This window comes from Mizuhopecten yessoensis, unplaced genomic scaffold (assembly GCF_002113885.1).
Source record: "Mizuhopecten yessoensis strain PY_sf001 unplaced genomic scaffold, ASM211388v2 scaffold6759, whole genome shotgun sequence".
NCBI lineage: Eukaryota > Metazoa > Mollusca > Bivalvia > Pectinida > Pectinidae > Mizuhopecten > Mizuhopecten yessoensis.
In genome coordinates this window covers 769,309-791,205 of record NW_018406710.1, presented here as the reverse complement: position 1 = coordinate 791,205, position 21,897 = coordinate 769,309, and the positions used below count along the sequence as shown (strand labels likewise).

Genomic DNA, 21,897 nt, shown 5'->3' with positions numbered 1-21,897 from the left:
ATATATATCACACCAGTTAATCCAGCCACTTTGTGGAGGGGACGGATTCTTCCCCAACGCCCAGAGAACATTCTGGGAATGTATACCGCACCTGTAGCTGTTCCACCTCGGCTCTAAGGGCTTCGTTGGCCTGCTGCATCATGAAAGGAGGCTGGGCTTCAGCGAAAAGGTCGTCGCCAAGATCCTCAAAATCTATGCTGTTGTCCAGGTTGGGTGTGGTACTGGTGGAAGAGTTTAGGTGGGTGGTGCTACGAAGGTTATATCGTATCTTCTTTGGCGTAGTGATTGTCTGAATATAAAGAATTGTGTAATTTTAGGTTCAGTTTTAAGTGGTTCTTCCCACCGATTTGCAATATTCTTAAGTTTTCTTTTCTATAGTTGCTGATTTTTGCACCTCTAGATAAACTTTTGTATGAGTACTAAACGGAAAATAGAACCAATGTTATCTAAAGTAAACACGGGTACCTTTACATGTCAAATATAGTGCAAAAACTTTGGTTTTGGATGGAAACATTTCCCAGAGCTTTAGAAAATCAATTTACTTTTTGGTTTGACAGCCAAATTGTGATACTATGAACCGTTACACTTTTGCCCTCCCAACTTTTTGCCCGAACATTTACAGTATCCCAGTGCACTCCACCTGTGATGTATCTGCCCTTCTGCCTGTCAGAGATGTTTTTATCAAGTTAAACCATTTCCAATCCTATGCTGAATTCCCATTGTGTTCAAAGGCCAAAATAAAATACATAAAGAGAGAATAGTTCCTTTTCACATTGATCATCGAAATCTATTTTCTCTAGAGAATGTCTATAGCGAGGTACAGAAACAAGATGTACCTGGACAGTTTGGAAGTGGACGTCCCTCTCCAGCTTGCTCTTTAGTTGTTGAGCCTCTAAAACAGTGGTCAGTTCTGTTATAGTTTTCTTCTGGGAAGCCACCTCGGACTCGAGTTCCATCTCTCTCTTTTCTGCGGCCTCCTTCTGTTCTGTCACTGTTTGCTTGAGCTGTCCCAATATATACAGAACAATATATAGCGTTACATTGATATTGTATCTCACTGTGTATGTTTTACCTGTTAAGGACTCGCACAACTAAATCGGCCAATCTGACTGTCATCCCTACCTAAAATTTGTTACGGTTAAATACAGTGCCTCTGAGTAATTTAAATGGGTAATTGTTGAATGAAATCTACAGATACTGAACTTAAGAAAAATGTAGTTTTAGTAGATTTTGAAATGTGATGGCGGATTGATATCGGGTCAAATGTCGGGGGTTTTCATGTCCTACTTCACCGGTTTGGCTTGTAAACTTCCGGTTGTCAAAAGCAGACACATGTAGAGTTCTTATATGCCATTAAACCAGCCAAAAATGCCTTTTGGAGCCTTTTTCAGATATTTATCTGTGAATCTAGACAGTTGTCACTAGTGTTGAACTTCAAATAGTAACGCTATTGGCTCAAAAGCTTAGTAATAACATATAGTACATGATTAAGTTTTGTGTGTACTTAAAAGCCTGCTGGTTTAGTCCTTAGTTACAGTTAGACAGTAAAGGTAGCCCACTCCTCTGAGACTACCGTATTTGTCCAGCAATAAGCCCAAGTCTGGTAATAAGCCAATCCATATATATTACAGTTCAGTAAAAATGGCAGCAAAAGCTGTTTTATTGTCCTGTAATAAGCCCAGCTCGCCCTTTACTTTCAGTCAGAGATCATGTGTTGGCCCCCTGAGCTTATTGCAGGATAAATACGGTAGTGAAATCTCACTCTAAAAACTGCTAGGCTAAAAGCCCAATTGACTAGTCAAAATAAATATTACTTGTCATGTTGAATAATACTGGGTTAGTGGAATTTGAACATGGACTAGTAAAATTGGAAACCACCAGCCTAGCCTGACTGACTAGTGGTTTTATATCAAATTAATTTCTAGTCCTGGTAGTGTTCCTGTATATACGTGTAGATGAACAGGACTTCTAATATCTTGCCTCTATCCGCAGTATTAAAGAACTATTACCAGCTAGATATGACCCTCCTTTATGAAACCTTTAAATCAAAGGTTGGACCTATACCTTTAAATCAAAGGTTGGACCTATACCTTTAAATCAAAGGTTGGACCTATAAAGATATAGAATATCAACAGGATGAAAACTACCCAAGAGGTATATATCCCCAAAATACTCTTACCGTAACAACTTGGGTCTCGAGCGACTTATTCTTTTCTATGGTGGCCACAGAGATGTTGTCTACAGCCACAGGAGTGCGTGTGGGTGTGCCCACATATTCTTGTTCGGATTCTGTTGGATGTTATTATATAGTGTATAAAATTTAATATCCAAAACAAGCCAAATTTTTTCTCAAAAGCATCAAAATTTCTTTATGAAACAAATTCATCAACTTGGTCTTATTGAAAAGTTTCATACATCAAAGGTTAATAGAAATACTTTTCATATATTGGTATTCTGATAACTTTTAGTTTTTCAGATCAGTTTCAGAATTCTAATCAGCATTTTCCAGAATTTAATTATCTAATTATTCTGGGAGTTTTAAGAGGAAAACAAATTTACTTTTATTTAAAAGGATACGGACATTCAACCCTGGTAGACTTCAAATTGATTAAAACAATCAGCAAGAGTTGAATCTACCATAGGATGGAATATTCCCCATCCAGTCTGAACAAACGTGAACGAGTCTTTTTAATGTTCATACTAAATAATAATTGATACAAAAGTTAACTTTCAATTAATGCAAAGTCTAAACAATCATCAGTACCATCGCTACTTTGTTTTGCCATGAGGTCAAAAAACAAGCGTTCCAATTCCATAATACGTTGGCTGCTGGTCATGGCGCCCTCCTGGGTGGCGTCGCTCGACCGATACTGCTGAAGCTCAGACTTCAGGTGCTGAATCTCCATAGCATATTTGGTTACCATAGGGTTGTGCTCCATTTTGTCCTCTAAACTACGAATCTCTGCTTTTAAATCCACCTGAAATAAGATATTCATAAATCAATCTAGTTTTAACCAATACAGTTTAGTTAAGCCTGTTTCTCTACATATGTGTCACTATTAAAAATACATTATTAAACCATGTATTGTAGTGTGAGACAAATGTAACCACTTTTGTATGCCACATACAGAAATGATAAAGACATTATTTAGGTATTGGACTAATCACCAGAGCCCAGCATTTCAGTGCCTGATTAGCTCACCACAACAACTTTTTACCACAAAACATCCATGTATTACATGCTAAACAAGGAACAAGTCATTCAGATTGATATGTCTCGCCTATGCCCCACTTATGGAGATGCTGACAAGTCAATGGACCATGAAAGGTAGGCCGCTTCCTGCGTTTGATGCATGGATTGAGATGTACTACCTAAGATACATCTATGGTCCAAGTTTGGTTGGTGTAGCAATTATACTTTCAGAGAAACTAACTTAAACACAAAAGTTGATGAAAATGCTGACAAAGTCAATGGACCATGAAAGGTAGGTTGCATTCAGGATTTTTTGCATGGGTTGAGATGTACTACCAAAATAAGTATTAGAATTTAACTTAAACGCAAAAGCTTAATGTTGACGATGTCGCCGTAAAAGCAACACCTTAGTCTTGCTTCCACTTCGTGGCGGCGAGACAATAACTAACGGATGGACGCCCAGAGGTATGCGATAATACGACCTATCATAGGGCGGGCATATAAAAACAAGATTATTTGGCTATTCCTGGGTATAGTTGAAACAGTACCATATGCATTGGTAGAGAAATATTCTGTGATAAACGAACAGTCTTGGAAAAGAAGTGGGCCAACCTAATATGCGAGGCTCAAAAAGCAGTTTCGGAGTTTAGTGTCAAATATATAATAGTTAATCAAGAATTATATGTGGTACTTTTACCTGTGTACTTAAATTTCTAGTATGTCATTAAATACATGAGCAAACTGACCACATTTTTATGAAAAAGTACATTAAACTAGTGATAGTTAGCATTTCGGTTTTGGTCAGGCAGATTTTCCTTCGGACATCTGTTAATGTAAAGGATATGAGTTAAAACCAGGTTGGTAGAATCAAGTATCTCATGGCAAAAATGTGATAAAATAAACTAATATCTATACATTTGACCTACATTGACACATATTTTCTCTCATTTCCCTGTGTGTAAGAAAGAGCTTTCCAGGGTAAGAAAGGGGTGAAGAAAATTTCAATCTTACACCTTATTTCATGTGACGTGACGTCACAATGGCTCGACAATGATGTGACGTCACAAATTTGGAACTCTCCAATGCCGCAATGCGGAAAAGGCGACGTGATAAAACAACAAACCTTTTACGATATATTTACCTGCACGTTAGAAAGATGGTGATTAATTTTCCTGCACAAACACTGTTTGCCAATATGGGATGTGCTAAATCCGGCTGGCTAATTCGTTTTCGTCTAAAAAGCTCTGGGGGGAAATTTGATATTTTCAAAATAGTGACCAGTCCAAACGTATTTTCATGGTTTCTGAGCTTATTCTGGTGGTTGGAATGAGATGAAAATACTAAAGCCTCGGGTTTTACCAAATTTTAAAACCCCTTAGGTGGAATTTCCCTATCCTATACACCCCTGAGCATGAAAGAGTCTTATAATATTCCAACCACGGTGACGTCATCAATGCATTCCAGTGAAAGGAAAATGGATCTTAATTTTTGTCCAGAACATCTTACCATTAACTCTTGGAAGAATCAGTTCCATTTTGTATTACTTACCATGAGTTCTTCTGAATCGGCCCATCCTTCTTTAGATTTGATAGTCTTCTCTAGCCTAGTGATATGGTTCTCTCGGAATTTAATTATCATTTTTGTTGACTGTAAAATCTTGTCCTTCTTATTGCAGAGTTCTTCAAGTTTCATAATCTTCTCTTGTAACGGCTGAAATAGTTTGCATATTTTGAATGTAAATAATACATGATTTTTTCATTGATTATTTCAAAGAGGATTCAAATAAGTTTAGCTTTTTAAATGAATTAAATGAACAGTTTTACAGTAGTACATCTGTCAGCATACAAATTCTGAATTTAGCATTTTTGGTCGTGTATTAAGCTGAATTATGATTTTGCTAACTGAAGTTCTGTTTTTTACTACATACAGTGTATTATCATTGGGCCGATTCATCAATGTGCTAAGCTGTTAACATTTGATTATATGCTAAAATTGGAGTCTGCTAAAAAAGTGCCTTTACAGTATTAATGGACAAGAGGTTGATATTGCTGTACCTATTTGTATTCATATAGGTTTGTTTTGTTCTTGGCCCATCATTTTACGCAAACATCATTAGAAAATGATTACCCGTATACAAAAAATATATGGCAAATGACTTTTTAGAGAATTTTTGCAAACGTTTTCCTGCAAAATATGATCTTAAAGAAAACTTTTTGAAAATAATGTATTAATTGTAAGTTCAAATAAACACTCAGAGGCATGAAAAAACGATTGCCATGTAAAATTAATGCAAATAAGAACTTTTGAATTATATTCCAAACCTTTAAACACGAATGTCTCGTTCAGTCAATTCATTAAACAAACGTTTTGCTAATTTCTGTTATTATCAAGATGGTGTTTTCCAACAGATTACATTTTTCAAACATTTCCAAAGCTTACATCAATTTTTATGCACAAATCTTTTCTATATATACCTTCAAACTGTGATAAATTGCAATTTTCTGGCAAAACATTTTGCAGTAAAATGTGAATCCCAAAATAGGACATATATAGCAAAACCTTTGATCCCCAAATTTTACAGTACATGTTTTAATGAACATGAATTCAAAATGGAATATCATATTTTGTCTGTTCATGGGATATTTGGTTCAGGTTTTATTTGCAGCATCTGTTTTCCTTTGTTGGAAAAAAAATGACTTGTGTTTCTGCTACTATCCTCAGAAAAAAAGGGTAGGTAGGTTTGCAGTTTTGTTATTATGGACAATATTTTAGCTTTGCTTATATAGATCAGGAGCTCTGACTTTAACAGTGCATATCACTAAATGCCAAAACAAACTTCAGGGTAGGCACAAAAATCTAGGGTAGGTAGGGTCAGCGGAAACCATTTTTTTTTTTATTTGGCCTTATTTGAATTAAGTGTCACTGAAAAGGTGTTTCTGTGTACTATGATCTTTTGCATTCAAAAGTCGGAGATACACTTATTCTTACCCTCTTGTCCACATCAGATTTCTCCTTTAGCATCATGGCATTCACAAATCTCTCCTTCCATACAGACGAACCAGCTTCATGGTTTTTAGGACCTTGTGACTGATCAGTACCTAATCAAATATATAACACCATCAATTTCTGACTATAAATGTAGAAATTACCTTCCACAATATGAATTATAGTGTACCAGCTGGAAACTGTCGCCCAGTCAAACTTTTGTCCTTCCAAAGTAAAATCCATTTTTTTTTTAAATTAAAAAATATACAACATTAATTTTGATATAGTGCCCTATCTAGCTAACATAAGCCACTCTGAAGCGCTTTACAGTACATAGATATTCAATCAATACAATAAGCATATACAGTAATCAATACAATTTGAGGAATTCGCAGGAGCTGCCTTATCAGGCGCTAACTACTAGTCCTATGCCACCTAATATCTCCCTATGTGTGTGCTGGAGATGTAATGTGTTCTGTTTGTAGTGGGACAGTGCTTCTAACGGCATCATTTACAGTGATAATTCCACACAGTACATTTAATTGCCATGTATATTATGTTGTTTACTAATATTTGCTGTAATGTAAATTTGCCCACATTACTGAGGGTGAAAAAAGGACAAAAAGCAAACTGCAGCGAAAATTTCCCAATATATTATAGCTTATAGGACTTAATTAGATCTGCTAAAATTAACTTTTTGACAAATACTTTGACAGTGTATGCCAGGGAACAACTAATTCAGTAAATGGTAAATGGTATTTGAACAATGATCTTAAATGAAACAGATGTTCAAATGAACTTTGAGCATTGATGAAAACTTGATTTGGTAACTAGTCAAGGAGTGATATTTCTACCTTTGCTTCAAAGTTTTTTGGTTGGGAAAGAGTGTGATATTTTAACAGAACTGAGAAAGTATCATTCATATTTTCTGACATAGAGAACAACTGTAACATCAATTAATAAAACGTTTCAACTATTTAAATGCTATACACATATTTATGATCAGTGCAATCACATAATATTTATAAACTTAAAACACCAATCTTTTTTATTCTTTATATACAAATTGCCTGAAGAGCCCCAAAATTGGCAATAGTACTTCTCTTGTGAGCAGGTATTGATTGTTACGTCATTGGTTTGTGTGAGAAAATGACGTCGTTTTCTCAAAAATTGATGACTTTAATCTCACAAACAAATGACGTAAAAATCAATACCTGCTCACAAGAGCAGATAACTCTGCAATACGCAAAGACGGAATAGATATGCCGGACAGCCATTTCCAATGCATAGTTATTTTTTGACAGTAATTCAGAGATCCTTGAAAAGGGATTTTCATCTCATTGCTCTAAATTGTTCAACATTTTAACTTGAAAAATAATGCCAAAAATGTTCCTAGAGAGGTCTCTAAATATGCTGCCAACAAGAAATTAGGTATACATTCAGTAAGCTAAATACTTCTTTCTTTCCACAGTGCGCTTTGAATTATTTATCTTACTTGTTAGAGCCGCTCCACCAGCAGAGAGTAGTTGTTGGTTTTCCTCCTTGAGACGGCGAATCTCAGCTTGTAGTGACATCAAATTTCCTTGCGTATCTTCATTCACTTTTGCCTGTTTTTGTTTAGATATGATAATGTTAACACAATTTTAGACACAAGATTCATCAAGCCAACAGTTTTATTTATTTTTATTTCAAAACCCATCCAAATCTAGATTTTGGTGAAAGAAAAGAATCTGCTGACAAAAAAGCAACTAATTGTTTAGCTATACATAGCAAGTGTTTACCTGGGCACCCTGAAATATGAAATGAGTAAGAGCAGCAGTGTATATAGTATATTAAGTATATATATCCTTGCTTTTTTGGAACTGGTAAGTGTCTTAAAACATGGATGCCTCAACTCCCATACAAGTTTATGTAGTGTCATTGTTTCTCAAATTACTATAAATAGTAACTATGACCTTAGCCTTGACTTTAAAACCCTAAAATACAATTCAAGGTAATCAAATACAAAATCTTTGTTTAAAGTTTGAATGAAATCTGTTCTCAAATGGCTGACCAACGATGTACCAGTGCAACAATGGAAACATTCAATTTCGATGTGACCACCAACTGATGAAAAATAGCAGTTATATCTAATGCTAAGATGTTTGAGCACACTCTCTTTTCATGCATGTGTGTAAGTGCTAGGGCTGTCACAATATATCAGGAAACCGGTATATAATAATACATAGCCATATCGTATCGCAATACAGAGAAGAAATTTCACTGTATTGCAATATTTTTCAAGGATTTATCTTTGTGTATTTTCTTGGTGTTTAAACTTTGCACATTTCTACACATTCTGACAGACATGCCAATAACCATTTATCAGGCTATAACTAGAGGTGGGAATCAGTTTAAGTTTCGTCATTGATGTTTGGTTTCACAAAAATCTTAAGTCTGTGTGATCCATATATGATTAAGTTGATAACATTCCGACAACAATTTTGTTTTAAATTGAACACATTTTTCCCACAACAATACAATGTATATATATTTCAGGATATGTGTCACAATACGTTCATTCTGTGTTGCAATATATATATCTTGAAACACTCCGGGCATATTGTGACACCACTAGTAATGTAAGTGCATACAAAAATATGGAGTAATGTATGTAATATTTCTCCGAATTCTCCTGATAATTTTGCTCTCACCTTATTCTTTATCATCTTTGCTCGTCGAGCAAATTGAAGTGTGGACAAGGTCTCCCCGAAATGTCTGTGGAAAATGTTCAAAATGTGGTACAATTGAAGATATTAGAAACTGAAACTTCTTCATTAATAATATATTTTATATGTGATCTTCTAACTAATTTCTGAAGATGAACATGCAATATTCAGAGAATAATCAATTCTGAATAATGATCTATCTGAAATAAAAAAAAATAGAGTTTGCATTTTTAAGGCAATTTTTGGCGACACTTAATGAAAAGTTTGATTAGTTCATATTGTCATAAAGCATTGTTCAACTCATTTACCCCTGAAGACACATTTGAGCTCTTCCAATTCAAAGGTTGGAATAGTTCATTATGAAATTTCAGGGATGAGTGAGTTAAAATCATGCATATAATGTATTTTCTATCTTTTTACCCCAAACAATATACTCAGAAGTCTTGTACATTTACCTTGAGTCTGGATGTACACAGGCTATGATGCGTGTCTTAGCATTTCCACCTAACGAGTCCTGAAATGGTCAAGTAGATGTTTTTTTAAAGCAGCAAGAAATTAACTTCACTTGTTTTAGTTTTAACAATAATAAATTTCATCATGAATATAGATGGTTCAAATTATTATTATAAGTTGGTTCAAAAGATATCTTGGGTTGATAGTGTGAAACAAGTTATGGTTAAGTTGAGTTAAGAGATTAAAGGTCATAAAAACAAGCGGCATAAGGTCATACAGGGTCAAATAATGCAAAACAAAACTCACTCAGGATCCAACAATGTAACACAAGTCATTCAGGGTCAAAGAGTGAAATAAAGGTCATACAGGGTCAAACAGCCTAACAAAGGTCATACAAGGTCAAACAGGCTGTCATACAGGGTCAAATAGTCTAACAAAGGTCATACAAGGTCAAACAGTTTGTCATACAGGGTCAAACAGTGTAACAAAGGTCATACAATGTCAAACAGTCTAATAAGTGTCATACAGGGTCAAAAAGTATAACAAAGGTCATACAAGATCAAACAGTCTAACAAAGGTCATACAGTCTAACAAAGGTCATACAGGGTCAAAAAGTGTAACAAAGGTCACACAGGGTTAATTCCCAACAAATACGCTGTAGTCTGAACAGTTAAGTGACGGTAGTTTTGACTCCCAGTTAAGCTGACTTTATTCTTTATCAACAAGGGACCTTATACTTGTTTCCAACAACTCACCCTGAGTAAGAAGGTCAGCTTAGACTCCCGGTAAGGTATGTGTCGCACTTTGTCATGTGCTATATCTACGAGTGACATGATACACTTTCCCAACACCGACAGAGATTTGTTGATGCTTCCAGCTTCCTATAACACAAACCAAACACATTTATAAAACATAACAGAACTGTTCACTCTTCTAACATTATTATGTTTTATCACAATAAGCTTTCATTTCATAGAGCTCATTCCTGAAATGTTATATCCTTATGTAGAAAAAAATGTATATTTACTTTCAGTCTCAGACCATCTGCATTTGAATCTTTTTGCCGTTCACTTCCAGCGAGGTCGACAAGATTTAAAAGCGATTCCTTTACATTCTGTACTCCAGACTTCTGTTCCTGTAGCGAGAAAAATGTGGAATTATCATAAGTGTTAGTCAAACCGGCTCATGCAGCCACCTCCATAAAGAGACCACCTGTGTTATCAGACCACCTGCATTATGAGACCACCTATGCTAGATAATTTTAGACCAACGTTCCCCATTGTAGTGGTTTCATTGTGACCTGAACATGTATTTACTAAGAGGCTGCGCTTTTTGAACTTCCTAAGAGTGGTCTAGATCTATAAAATGAAAGTTTGACAGCACCAGCAATTGATTGCTCCCCCAAACATTTCTGAAGCATTAATATTGAAGAAAGGAAAAGAATTCCACCACATCTGTAAAGTTTATATATAAAACAAATGACAGACAAGTTGTACTTCTAGAATACTTTCAGTGGATTTTTTTTTTGGTTGGTTGTTTGGTTGAGGTGTTTAGCACCTACATGAATCCGCCCTTACAGGTTTCATCTCACTTTCGTCAGTGGGATGAAACCCGTAAGGGCGGTTCATGTAGGCGCTAAACACCTCAACCAACCAACCAACCAAAAAAACATCTGATATATTTTTTTCCCCCATATAGGTCTACATATATTTAACATGTAGGCGCTAAACACCTCAACCAACCAACCAACCAAAAAAAAATCTGATATATTTTTTTCCCCCATATAGGTCTACATACTGATAAAGGGAGGTAACCCAGGGATTTTTAATTAACACTTACTTTAGATTCAATAAAGATGGTAAAAACGGCGTGACTCCTGGAGCTCTCACGGTTCATGGAGGTGGAGGCAACTCTTCTATTCCTCCATCCGTCATTCAACACCTAGGATTTGTAAAATCAGCACAAAATTTTTAATGAACAAACATCCCCATTATCTACATATGTACATTAATATCGCTTATATATTTTTTAGGACTAAGGAGTGATGGGTAATTTTAAAAAACAATCGAAAATTAGATGAAAAATGAATACCGGTATATTTAATTTGAGGCAAAATTTAAATAAAAAAAGTTCAGTAATAATATATACTGATAAAGCATGGTATGTTTGAATCTGAAAATAGCTAGGAACTATTGTAATTCTTCATATAAACTAGTTTACTTTTTGCATTTTGCAACTCGCAGACAACAGCATTTATATCCGTTTAATGACCATTTGTGTGACACCATTCAATGTGTAGAAATTATGGATATGAAGATTCAAAACATTTATACACTTGTACTTGTATTTCTAAACATTTTCTTCAGGTTGGTAAGTATGGATTATGAGAAGTTCTTTTTACACAACCAATAACATTTTCTATGTGACGTTTCGATGACTAGTGTGATATGTACACTGTCACCTTCATCAGACAAATGACCAGTGAAGCGTATGCACATAAAGGTGTAAAATGTGTATGAGTTGTCCATAAAATCGATGTCGATTTCGGCTACGCTGGAAACGTATGTACAATAGTTGTTATATGTACCGAAATGACTCAATTCAGCTACGCTTTGTTAACACTTGGTCATAGATGTGCGAGAGTCTTTGAGCCCCCTCGTCTCGATTTAGAACTGGCCCACTGCCGCTTGAGCAGATTGCTCTCTCTGTCTGTTGAAGGTGACAGTGTACATATCACACTAGTCATCGAAACGTCACATAGAAAATTTTATTGGTTGTGTTAAAAGAACTTCTCATCACTTTTACTTGTAATTTATACATTCAATCAAAAGTTACTATATTTTCAACAAGAGAAACACATTAGTCTACAAAACCGATTATAATTGATCACCGATTATATGAAAATGTGATGGATTCCCATCTCTAATTTTCAGATGAAATAACATCTAACCTGGTAGGCCTCACTAGCACTGGTGACGGCCTTCTCTGCCAGGCCGTCCACATAGACGCCTTTCTTCATACTCTCTCTTAAAGACAGGCTCATGGTGGAGGGATCCAGGAGGTCATACACCTGCTCGTGATAAATCTCTAGAAATGTGCACCTCATTAGGAACTCCTTACCCTTGCCATGCTGAAATAAAGAAATAATAGGATATATGAAATGTCTTTTATTGCCAGAAACAAGGGTATTCACAATTATGATGGCCAACAATTATGATCTGGTGCTATAAATCTGGTCTACCAACTCTTAATCCTTGCAAGATTTAGACTGTGATTTCAGCGTCTGAGTAAGTCGGTCCCATCCGATTCGATGCAGACAAGACTGGCTGCATCCATTCATATTAAATTTACAAGCAGAAAGGAAACGTAAACATGAGGTTGTGCAGATTTTGTCACAATTTACTACCAAAAAAGCACAGAACAATAATTTCTAGTGACTTTAAAAAACTACCTGATTTAGTTCCGATGAACACAACTATTCCATTAGTTTCGCTGATGAACGAAGACTGACGAAGGGGGGTGCTTCCATGTTTACATTTTTGCTGAATTGTGTTACACATATTTTGATTGGTTGGTGAATACGTTATTCTAGGGGACACAACTCACACTGACTGCGAGATGGCAGACCTGGGAGCCTTCAATTTGGAAAAATGAAATATTCCAGTGGTTCAAAGAGTGCAAGTGAGTGTAGCCCCTGGAGTATCGAGGATTTTGGTATTCAGTGGAAGTTACAGAACACTTGGTATTCACTCGCAGTTGCTAAAGCAACATCTGTCTTTTTGGCATCATAAAATAATGATGCAAAAAACTGTAATACTGCATGTATCCTTTAAGCCGTTAATTTTGTTCTGTGTTGAATATTTTTATAAATGTGAATTATATAAACAAATGATTTTATATAAACAAACTGACCTCTAGAACAACAGGATAAATAGTAAATTCATATCAAATTCAATCTCTTACCAATTCTTGTTCTCTTGATACGAGGTTGAATAAATACTCAAAACTTCTTGGTATTATGCCTCTGTTTTTATGCTGGAAATTGTCAGCATCTTCGCTAGGTCCTTAAAAACAATTCAAATGAAGATACTTGTTAATACTTTGTGCATATTTGTTCAGGCTAATTAAGCAAACCCAAAACTTTGCAAACAATTTTCACACTGAAAAACTTTTAACAAATTAAAGCAGACTTTGTCCACACCATTATACTTTATGCACATATTTTTCAGCCAAATTAAAAAATCCAACTCTTTGCAAACAATTTTCACACTGAGAAAAACTTTCTTCATTTGCAGACTTGATCTACACTGTTTAAGCCGTACGCGTATAACCAGTACATTAATTTAGACGATTGCTCAGTCCAAGGGCATTTACTTTAAATGCATTCATTAGCTATATATTAGAAAATATATTCATGAAACTCAATCAAGTCGTACTTACCAAGCATGGTGAAAGTTTTACCCGATCCTGTCTGGCCACTAAGGAAATGAAATGATTAGAATGATCTATTATGGAAAATCACTGTACAACAATTAACACCTACATGTACATCTGGACAAAAACAAAAATCACAATTTTACCATTAAAGTCATATCATTAATTTAAGTAATTTTATATTAATTTGATAATTCTTTTATTATTAAAATCCATGATGCATTTTTCTCTCATTTCCCTGTGTGTAAGAAAGAGCTGTCCAGGGTAAGAAAGGGGTGTAGGAAATTTTCTATTCTACACCCCATTTCACGTGAAGTGACGTCACAATGGCTCAACAATGATGTGATGTCACAAATTTAGAACTCTCCGATGCCTCAATGTGGGAAAGATGATGTGATGAAATTAAAACCTTTTACGATATATTTACTGTACACTTTAAAAAGATGTGATTATTTTTTCTGTGCAAACAATGTTTGCCAAAAATGTGATATGCTTAGTCTGGCTGGCTGATTCGTTTTCGTCTAAAAAGCTCAGAAAAAAAATATGATATTTTCAAAATGCCAACGCATTTCATGGTTTCTGGGCTTATTCTGGTGCTTGTAATGAGAGAAAAATAATCTTTCATGCCCAAGGGTGTAGGATAGGGAAATTCCACCTTTGGGATTTTCAAATTTGGCCAAACCCTCGTCAAAGCCGGGTTTTACCAAATTTGAAAACCCCTCGGTTGGGATTTCTCTATCCTACACCCCTGAGAATGAAAGAGTCTTATAGTATTATGTTCATGGCTAATATGTATAAAATGTAAAAAAAAAATAAAAATAAAATTAAAAAAAAATTGGAGTAAATTGCTTTGATTATAATTTTTTCCAAATATATTTGTCAACAAATTATGGATATATGTTTAACTTTCACATGACAGTTAAATATAACTGTACTTTCTATACATGTGTATAAGTAAGACATGAGAGATAAGTATACTTACTATGCAAAAATTGTGCCATTATACCCACTGACACAGCTCTCTATCAACGTCTTCCCTACTACCGAAAAAACAGCTTCCTGGCAACAAAATGTAAACATTGCATTGAAAATAGGGATGAAAAGATGCTCTTATTTAACCTGTAACAATTAATATGTAAATTTGAGCCCAGTGCATGCAGGGCTATAGACAACAACGGATAGCTATATAGCCCGATAGTCTGAAACTAGTGAAATTTCCAGCTGAACTAGTGGTTCTGACACCGCTAGCCCAATTTACAAGTCAAAATGTCGCTGATCTTATTCAATATTGAATAATCTTTGGTTTAGTGAAATTTGCACATGGACTAGTAAAGCAAGAAATAAAATACCCCAATAGACTAGTGGCATTTGAAATTAATTTCAAGCCCTGGAATGAATACATTATAACCATTGTTATTGGTCATACAATTGAGGTGTTTACTTTATGATCAAACACAAAACAGGCGGGGCTTTAAATATGCTTTCATTCAATATCCCTATAGAGCTAGTTGAAAATGTCATGACTTCTGGCCATGGTGGGTAAGGACTAAATTACCTGTTGTGCATTGATGTTGACAACTTGATCAAAAGTGAAGATTTTTGGTACTGGTTTTGTTTGTACTACGACGGCACATCCAGTTTGATCAACGTCAACACTCTGCTGGTGTCCGGAATCTCCCTGATCAGGAGGACGGATTCTCACAAACACTTTGATAGCATCCCCATCACTGTTCAAACCAAAATCATTTTGAGCATGTCGAGTGCACAATCACACACACATATATATATATATATATATACCAGTATTACACTTGTTAGTGCAAGTGACAAAAACTAAATCTCTTGAAACTTTAAATGATTAAATTTAACGTACTGCATATATCATTATATATATATATAATTAACAGTAGTGATGGGCTGATGATCGATTATAATCGAAAATTGATCAGTTTGACCTTTCTGATTTTGATTCTAGATTGCAAATTCCATTATCGATATAATTGGTCCTTCATCGAAATCAAAGTTTTCATGTTTTCAATGTAAAAAATATATTGAAATTCATATATTCTTATATATGACATTTATTATATGATTGATAAAACTGCATAAAAATTGCTTGAAATCCATTCATTATAAAAGAACGAAACCTGGAGTATAGTTAACAACTCTGTCTATTGGTGTAATGATAGTGTTCTTACTTTATTTGGATATTCAATCCCATAAAATTATGAACCAACTCTGCAATCGATCATTGATCGGTTTACTACTTCCGATTACAAACCAATTATTGATTATGATTTTAAACCGATTGCCCATCACTAATTAACAACACTTCTTTAGAACAACCTCAAGCTCTAGTTAAAATGGGGAAGAAATTTTCAGAAAATGAAGTTCCTCATACAAAAGTTAATACCAGACCATAATCTGAACAATTCTACAAATTGCTTTTGTCCAATTGCATTTTTTATAAAAAAAAATCTTGCATCCAACGAGTAAAATTCATTTATAAAAATTTCATCAGAAATTAATTTTTAAGCAAGATATTGATGATTCCAGTTTTATTTTGTTTTAAGATATATAACTTAAACATGATCATGACCATTTTCTATTTGCTGATATACATATTACTGCCTCAAAATACACCTTATATCATCCAAGAATCAACTGATATTATTGATGTATCAGTTTAGCTTGTTCTTATAACCCATACAGAATAACTATACTGGCTTTCACTCTTTTCTACCTTGCTATTTCTTCAGCACCATTGGAACCACCTGAAAGAGAAAGAAGAATTGTCAAACACAGTTACATGTTTTATATTATCGGCTCCAAATATGAGACAACAATGCACAAAGTGACTTATATATTTAGGAGATAATGTATTTATGGAATGCTGATTATTCAATTTTCACTTTAAAAGTTAAGTATTAAGCCCTTCATAATCCAATTGTAACAGGACTTATGAAGTTAACTTGTGCAGATCTAGATTGACTGATTGATTGGTTTTACGTCCGCTTCACTACCGAGTAGTTCGGTTAAATTATCCAGCAGAAGAAGGAAAGACAGGAAAATGAGTAGAAGGGATAAAGTATGGAGTGAAGGGATAGAAAAGGGAAACAGAGGAGAGAAGGAGCCGTTTATCCAATATGTGTTTAATGTATAAGCCTAATTTTTTGTAAGTTGATTCCTAGGCCTAATGTTTGCCTTAACTTATATATATCTAACACTAATCGTATTAGCAACACCAAGCCTGGACCGGAAGTGAGGTACATAATAAAGGGATCTTTTTCGTCCGAGATTGGACAGTTCTCACACGGGCCACCATTTATAGTCCCATCCGACGGAGTGTGAACAAAATGTTGTGGTATATATGTTTACTCCATATATAGGTAACGAAGATCACTATTTTCCAATGCCTCTGCTAGCTAGGAGTCGAACACAGGACCTCTGACTTACTATAGTCTTACGCTCTACCGAATGAGCTAAAGAGAAATTCTCTCTAGCCAAGTCGGTAGGAAGCAGCTAGTGTATTGTACCAAGGTGACATACATGTAACAGGAGAAGAAAGTAAAATGCACAGCCAGACTGAGATTCAAACCCAGGACCCTCCATACAGCTCTAGATGGATGCTATACCAATTGAATTACCTTGTCCTTCTACATGTTCATTCTTCCCTCCTTTTTCTAAGACTTTGACCCCAAAAAGATACAACCCAGGTTTCATTTGGTACCCCCTTGAAGAGAAGAGGAAGACAGACACTCAACCATGAGCTACCTTAATTTTAAGCCACAGGTTGCTAGAATGAATATTACCACCACTACAGGAGAGGCGACGCAACATCAGGCTGTCTTACTACTACAAAGTCGTTGAGGGGTTGGTGCCAGCCACACCACCTCAGAGATACCTGACAGCCCGCAAACAAGGCAGTGAGGAACATCCGTGCCAAATCATATACGGACTTTGATATACCACCAACATTGTCGACCGTTCAGCCCGTTTAAACAACAGAGGTTTAGTCGTTCCATCAAGTAGGTCTGAACATGTACAGTACAGGAACTCGTTCCTAGTTAGAACAACTATAGACTGGAACCACCTAAGTGACTCAATTGTGAATTGTGACACTTATCGAGGCGTTGAAATCGATCAGCCCTCGAATCGCTCGATTAATTACATCTGCGCTCTCTCACCCACTGCAATATTACCTTAATTGGGATCTAGCAGTGTATTCCATACAGATACAGATATTCATACCCTGCCTACTCTCTGCTCCCAACGACGACGACCATTTATCAGAAATCGTCCGTCCGTCGTTTAGAGCTATGTTATCGCAGCTACACTACAGGTTGCCAGCAAACCACCCAGTCCAGTTCCACTATATGTTTGAAACATTTATCTATATACATCTGTGAATGTATAATATCCTGTGTAAAATTGAATGTGATGTAGATATATGGTGTCGTTACTAGTACCTGGCTATTCAGTTTGTTTTCTTAAAGAACTAAATATTCTGAATTTAAACCCATCGGTTCAGATCTGGCCATGCCACAGCAGAAGGCCACAGGGTACAGTAACGCGATCCTGGACACAAAATCATGCATACGCCTTATTGTCCACATCTCCCTGATGTACCAGGGATTGACAGTCTGACAATGTGCTCTTGTAGCTGACCATTCCAAATTGATGTTGCCAATATTGCATTGTCAGCTTTACAGCTCGCGATCGAACAGGCGATGAACTTGTTCGGTGATGTCACATTCAGGCATCAAATATAGATATTTTGATTTTTCCTACAAAATCATGATATCTTATGAAAATTAAACACATCGGTTGCAACTTACCAGCAGTCATGATCGGTTTGTACGCAGAATGTATCGACGATATCCTTATTTATACCGCAATATTGATGTTTCGAAAACTGGCGCTAACGAGATTCTCGTTGTTAACGAGATAAAAAAAAAATGCGAAACTCTCCGTTCATTTTAACAAAAGTTTCTGCAATAAACAATGACAGTGAAATGTAACATGCTTGAAAATAATTGCAATTTAAATATTAATTATATCATTCATTCACTTTTACGAAAATAAAGACTGCCGCACTAACCACAGAAAACCCTATTACGTCACAATAGGGGGGTTTCCCATCTCTACGTAAACAAAAACACGTGAATGTGTGCTGTTTACGTCGTGAAAGGCAGTTTCGCTTTACGTGCATGTTTAATGCAGCACAACTACGTTATTTTGTACTTGCAATATCTATAAATAGGATAGTGTAACATGTGGTAATTTCATTGCGACGGAATTATTTTTACAATATGATGAGACGGGCTAACGGTTTGGTGATGAGATCATTGCGTTATGGTCATGTGAGGCTCTGGAAGATGTTCTGCAACAATCCCGTGCCCGACAAGGACTTGACTGCTGCCCAGACGATTTGGGACTACATGATACTAAACCACACACCCAGAAAGGTAGGGTAGATGGAATTATAGAGACCCAGTGCTTGGTATCCCATATTCACTGAAACAGGCAAAAGTATGCACAAAACTTTTTTTATATAAAACTATACCCAGTCTAGTTACGCTACACTTTATCTCTTGATATTCTCATTTCATCAGGGAAATATTTGATCCAGTTGTTCCGAATTTTCATATAATTGATTAAGGTCTCATGCTATATACATATATGTATATCATGCTATAACTGATATGGGTCACAGCACATCTTTGTATGATGCAATAGCTATAGGAGAACGTTGGAGAATTAAATTCACGACCAGACCGGGATTCGAACCCGTGACCCTCCAAACTCTAGACGGACGCGCTACATGCTACCGGCAACGGACCATGTCAAGCTCCGCTCTACAATATATATACAGCATTTAACTTCTTTCACATAGACATTGCAATTTAATTGACACCACACGATATATTTGCTATCTAAGTCCGTATATTGACACAAACACGTTTTTTCTCATCTGGAATATTATCAAGATAAAAAAGAACCTTGTATATATAGTAGTTTAATCAAAAGTCTGGAGGGGAGGACAATCGATCCAGCGGAATCTTTTTTTAATTATTTATTTTATTATATTATTATCATGATACATCTGCATGTCGTCGATTTGTTTTCAGAGTGACATCATACTCGTTCTGGGTAACCATGACGTCAGAACAGCTGACTACGCGTCGAACCTGTTCTTGGACGGAAAGGCAGACTGTCTACTGTTTTCAGGCAAAGTCGGAGTCCTCACACGAGGTAAAATGTAATATTCGAGTGGAAAACTGAGCCATCACATTAGGTCGAAAATGAATAAAACAGATAATAGCGGATAGTTGCAATTCAATGCTTCTTTTTTAATTCTTTTCGTAAATTTTGATACAGGGGAAAAGTTTCAGACTGAAAGTAGGCGCGCGAGTCCCACAAGAAAAGCAGGACTTGTGGTCTCAAGTATCTGCATTAGTCCCGAAAAAACCCCACCAAGACACCAGTCTTAGATATGACCATATATGGTGTGATGACGTTAAACTCCGAACATATAGACAAATAACCTTGGGTTAATGAAGCGTTACCCTTCATACAAATGTTATCTATTACACTTCTGTCAAAATCTTCACAACGTACGAGATCGCTTAATTGTAATATATTAATTGGTAATACCCTAATCAGCATTTTATTTATCTTTTTATTTTTATTTTGCGATGCTGTAGGGAAATGGAGGAAGACAGAAGCGGAGATATTTAGAGATATAGCGTTGACTAAAGGCGTCCCAGAAGAACGCATACTGCTGGAATTACAAGCCACAAACACGGGAGAAAACGTTGCATTTTCATACGATGTGCTGGAGGCGAAAAACCTATTAGAAAACCTCAAGAGTATCATTTTAGTCCAAATGCCCCACATGGAAAGACGTGTGTATGCTACCTTTATGAAACAGTGGACAGGAGATCCGACGAAACTTGACGTCACGGTGACGTCACCACCGATACCATTACGTAAATACCCGAACCCTGACGTCGGGTCGCTTAAAGCTGTGATAACAGTGATGATGGGATGTATGTACAGGTTAAAAGTTTACCCGGAAACAGGGTTTCAAATTTACCAACATATACCAGATGTTGTGTGGGACAGTTACCTTAGTCTTCTCCGGTCAGGCAAATACAACGGACACATTCCCCTATGACCGGTCTCCGGTCAGGCAAATACAACGGACACATTCCCTTATGACCGGTCTCCGGTCAGGCAACTACAACGGACACATTCCCCTATGACCGGTCTCCGGTCAGGCAACTACAACGGACACATTCCCCTATGACCGATCTCCGGTCAGGCAAATACGACGGACACATTCCCCTATGACCGGTCTCCGGTCAGGCAACTACAACGGACACATTCCCCTATGACCGGAACAAAGACAGTAACCATAACCTGTTGACGTGATGTAATATCACGAGGCAAATAATGGGGGCAGTGCAAATGTGTCCCGGTGATGCAAACATTTTTTCTTTTAAATACAGAAGACGCTGGAAAATACTGGGATATAAACCGATGCTGCAAGACAAATACAACGAACACGTATCCCGGGCGACGACGCGGGAAAGATACCACGGAGATGTATCACGGGCGATGACGCGGGAAAGATACCATGGAGATGTATCACGGGCGGTGAGACGGGAAAGATACCACGGAGATGTATCCCGGGCGGTGGCGCGGGAAAGATACCACGGAGATGTATCCGGGGCGGTGACGCGGGAAAGATACCGTGGAGATGTATCCCGTGCGGTGACGCGGGAAAGATGCCGCGGAGATGTATCCCGGGCGGTGACGCGGGAAAGATGCCGCGAAGACGTATCCTAAGAATAACGTTGAAACGAATACACGTTGGAAACTGAGACGTCATGGACACGCGACAAAACTATTGCGGAAATAAATGTTCTTTGATGGAGGGTGATGGATGATATATTTAGGTAACTCTTAAAACAACGGTTGTCATGGAACCAAAACTGTCCATTGAAAAATAAATTAATGATATAACTTGACTGTCGGTGTTTAGTCTTTTGTTGTTGCTGTCTTTTCTAGTATCTTTACAATCGTCTTCAACGTGATTTAGTTCACGCCATGCTGATC

At 36.4% G+C, this 21,897-nt stretch overlaps 2 protein-coding genes across 3 annotated transcripts in view; one reads left to right on the top strand and one right to left on the bottom strand.

Moving 5' to 3' along the window:
* LOC110452601 (kinesin-like protein KIF15) overlaps positions 1 to 18,696 on the bottom strand; it is a 43,572-nt gene extending 24,876 nt beyond the window's left edge. For both annotated transcript variants that reach the window (XM_021501235.1, XM_021501233.1), the window contains exons 1-19: positions 18,612 to 18,696; positions 16,517 to 16,547; positions 15,329 to 15,500; positions 14,756 to 14,832; positions 13,780 to 13,817; positions 13,303 to 13,403; positions 12,290 to 12,469; positions 11,179 to 11,280; positions 10,367 to 10,474; positions 10,095 to 10,220; positions 9,342 to 9,400; positions 8,872 to 8,935; positions 7,674 to 7,785; positions 6,182 to 6,291; positions 4,742 to 4,903; positions 2,765 to 2,978; positions 2,180 to 2,289; positions 837 to 1,004; positions 92 to 289 (exon numbers count right to left, since the gene is read on the bottom strand). In XM_021501235.1, coding sequence (XP_021356910.1) covers positions 92 to 289; positions 837 to 1,004; positions 2,180 to 2,289; positions 2,765 to 2,978; positions 4,742 to 4,903; positions 6,182 to 6,291; positions 7,674 to 7,785; positions 8,872 to 8,935; positions 9,342 to 9,400; positions 10,095 to 10,220; positions 10,367 to 10,474; positions 11,179 to 11,280; positions 12,290 to 12,469; positions 13,303 to 13,403; positions 13,780 to 13,817; positions 14,756 to 14,832; positions 15,329 to 15,500; positions 16,517 to 16,547; positions 18,612 to 18,621 — 2,142 coding nt within the window. In that variant the 5' untranslated portion in view covers positions 18,622 to 18,696. The remainder of the gene's footprint in view (positions 1 to 91; positions 290 to 836; positions 1,005 to 2,179; positions 2,290 to 2,764; positions 2,979 to 4,741; positions 4,904 to 6,181; positions 6,292 to 7,673; positions 7,786 to 8,871; positions 8,936 to 9,341; positions 9,401 to 10,094; positions 10,221 to 10,366; positions 10,475 to 11,178; positions 11,281 to 12,289; positions 12,470 to 13,302; positions 13,404 to 13,779; positions 13,818 to 14,755; positions 14,833 to 15,328; positions 15,501 to 16,516; positions 16,548 to 18,611) is intronic.
* Positions 18,697 to 18,920: 224 nt separating this feature from the next.
* LOC110452589 (uncharacterized protein SCO4629-like) lies at positions 18,921 to 21,805 on the top strand. Its single transcript, XM_021501220.1, has 3 exons — positions 18,921 to 19,241; positions 19,905 to 20,028; positions 20,481 to 21,805. The coding sequence occupies exons 1-3, from the start codon at positions 19,086 to 19,088 to the stop codon at positions 20,951 to 20,953; spliced, it is 753 nt and encodes a 250-aa protein (XP_021356895.1). The 5' UTR covers positions 18,921 to 19,085; the 3' UTR covers positions 20,954 to 21,805.
* The last annotated feature ends 92 nt before the right edge of the window (positions 21,806 to 21,897 follow it).

Excerpts from the sequence above, each read along its gene's own strand:
- LOC110452589 (XM_021501220.1), top strand. The coding sequence starts at position 19,086 with ATGATGAGACGGGCTAACGGTTTGGTGATGAGATCATTGCGTTATGGT. Across the intron at positions 19,242-19,904 it reads TAAACCACACACCCAGAAAG|AGTGACATCATACTCGTTCT; the intron begins GTAGGGTAGATG and ends ATTTGTTTTCAG. Across the intron at positions 20,029-20,480 it reads AGTCGGAGTCCTCACACGAG|GGAAATGGAGGAAGACAGAA; the intron begins GTAAAATGTAAT and ends GCGATGCTGTAG.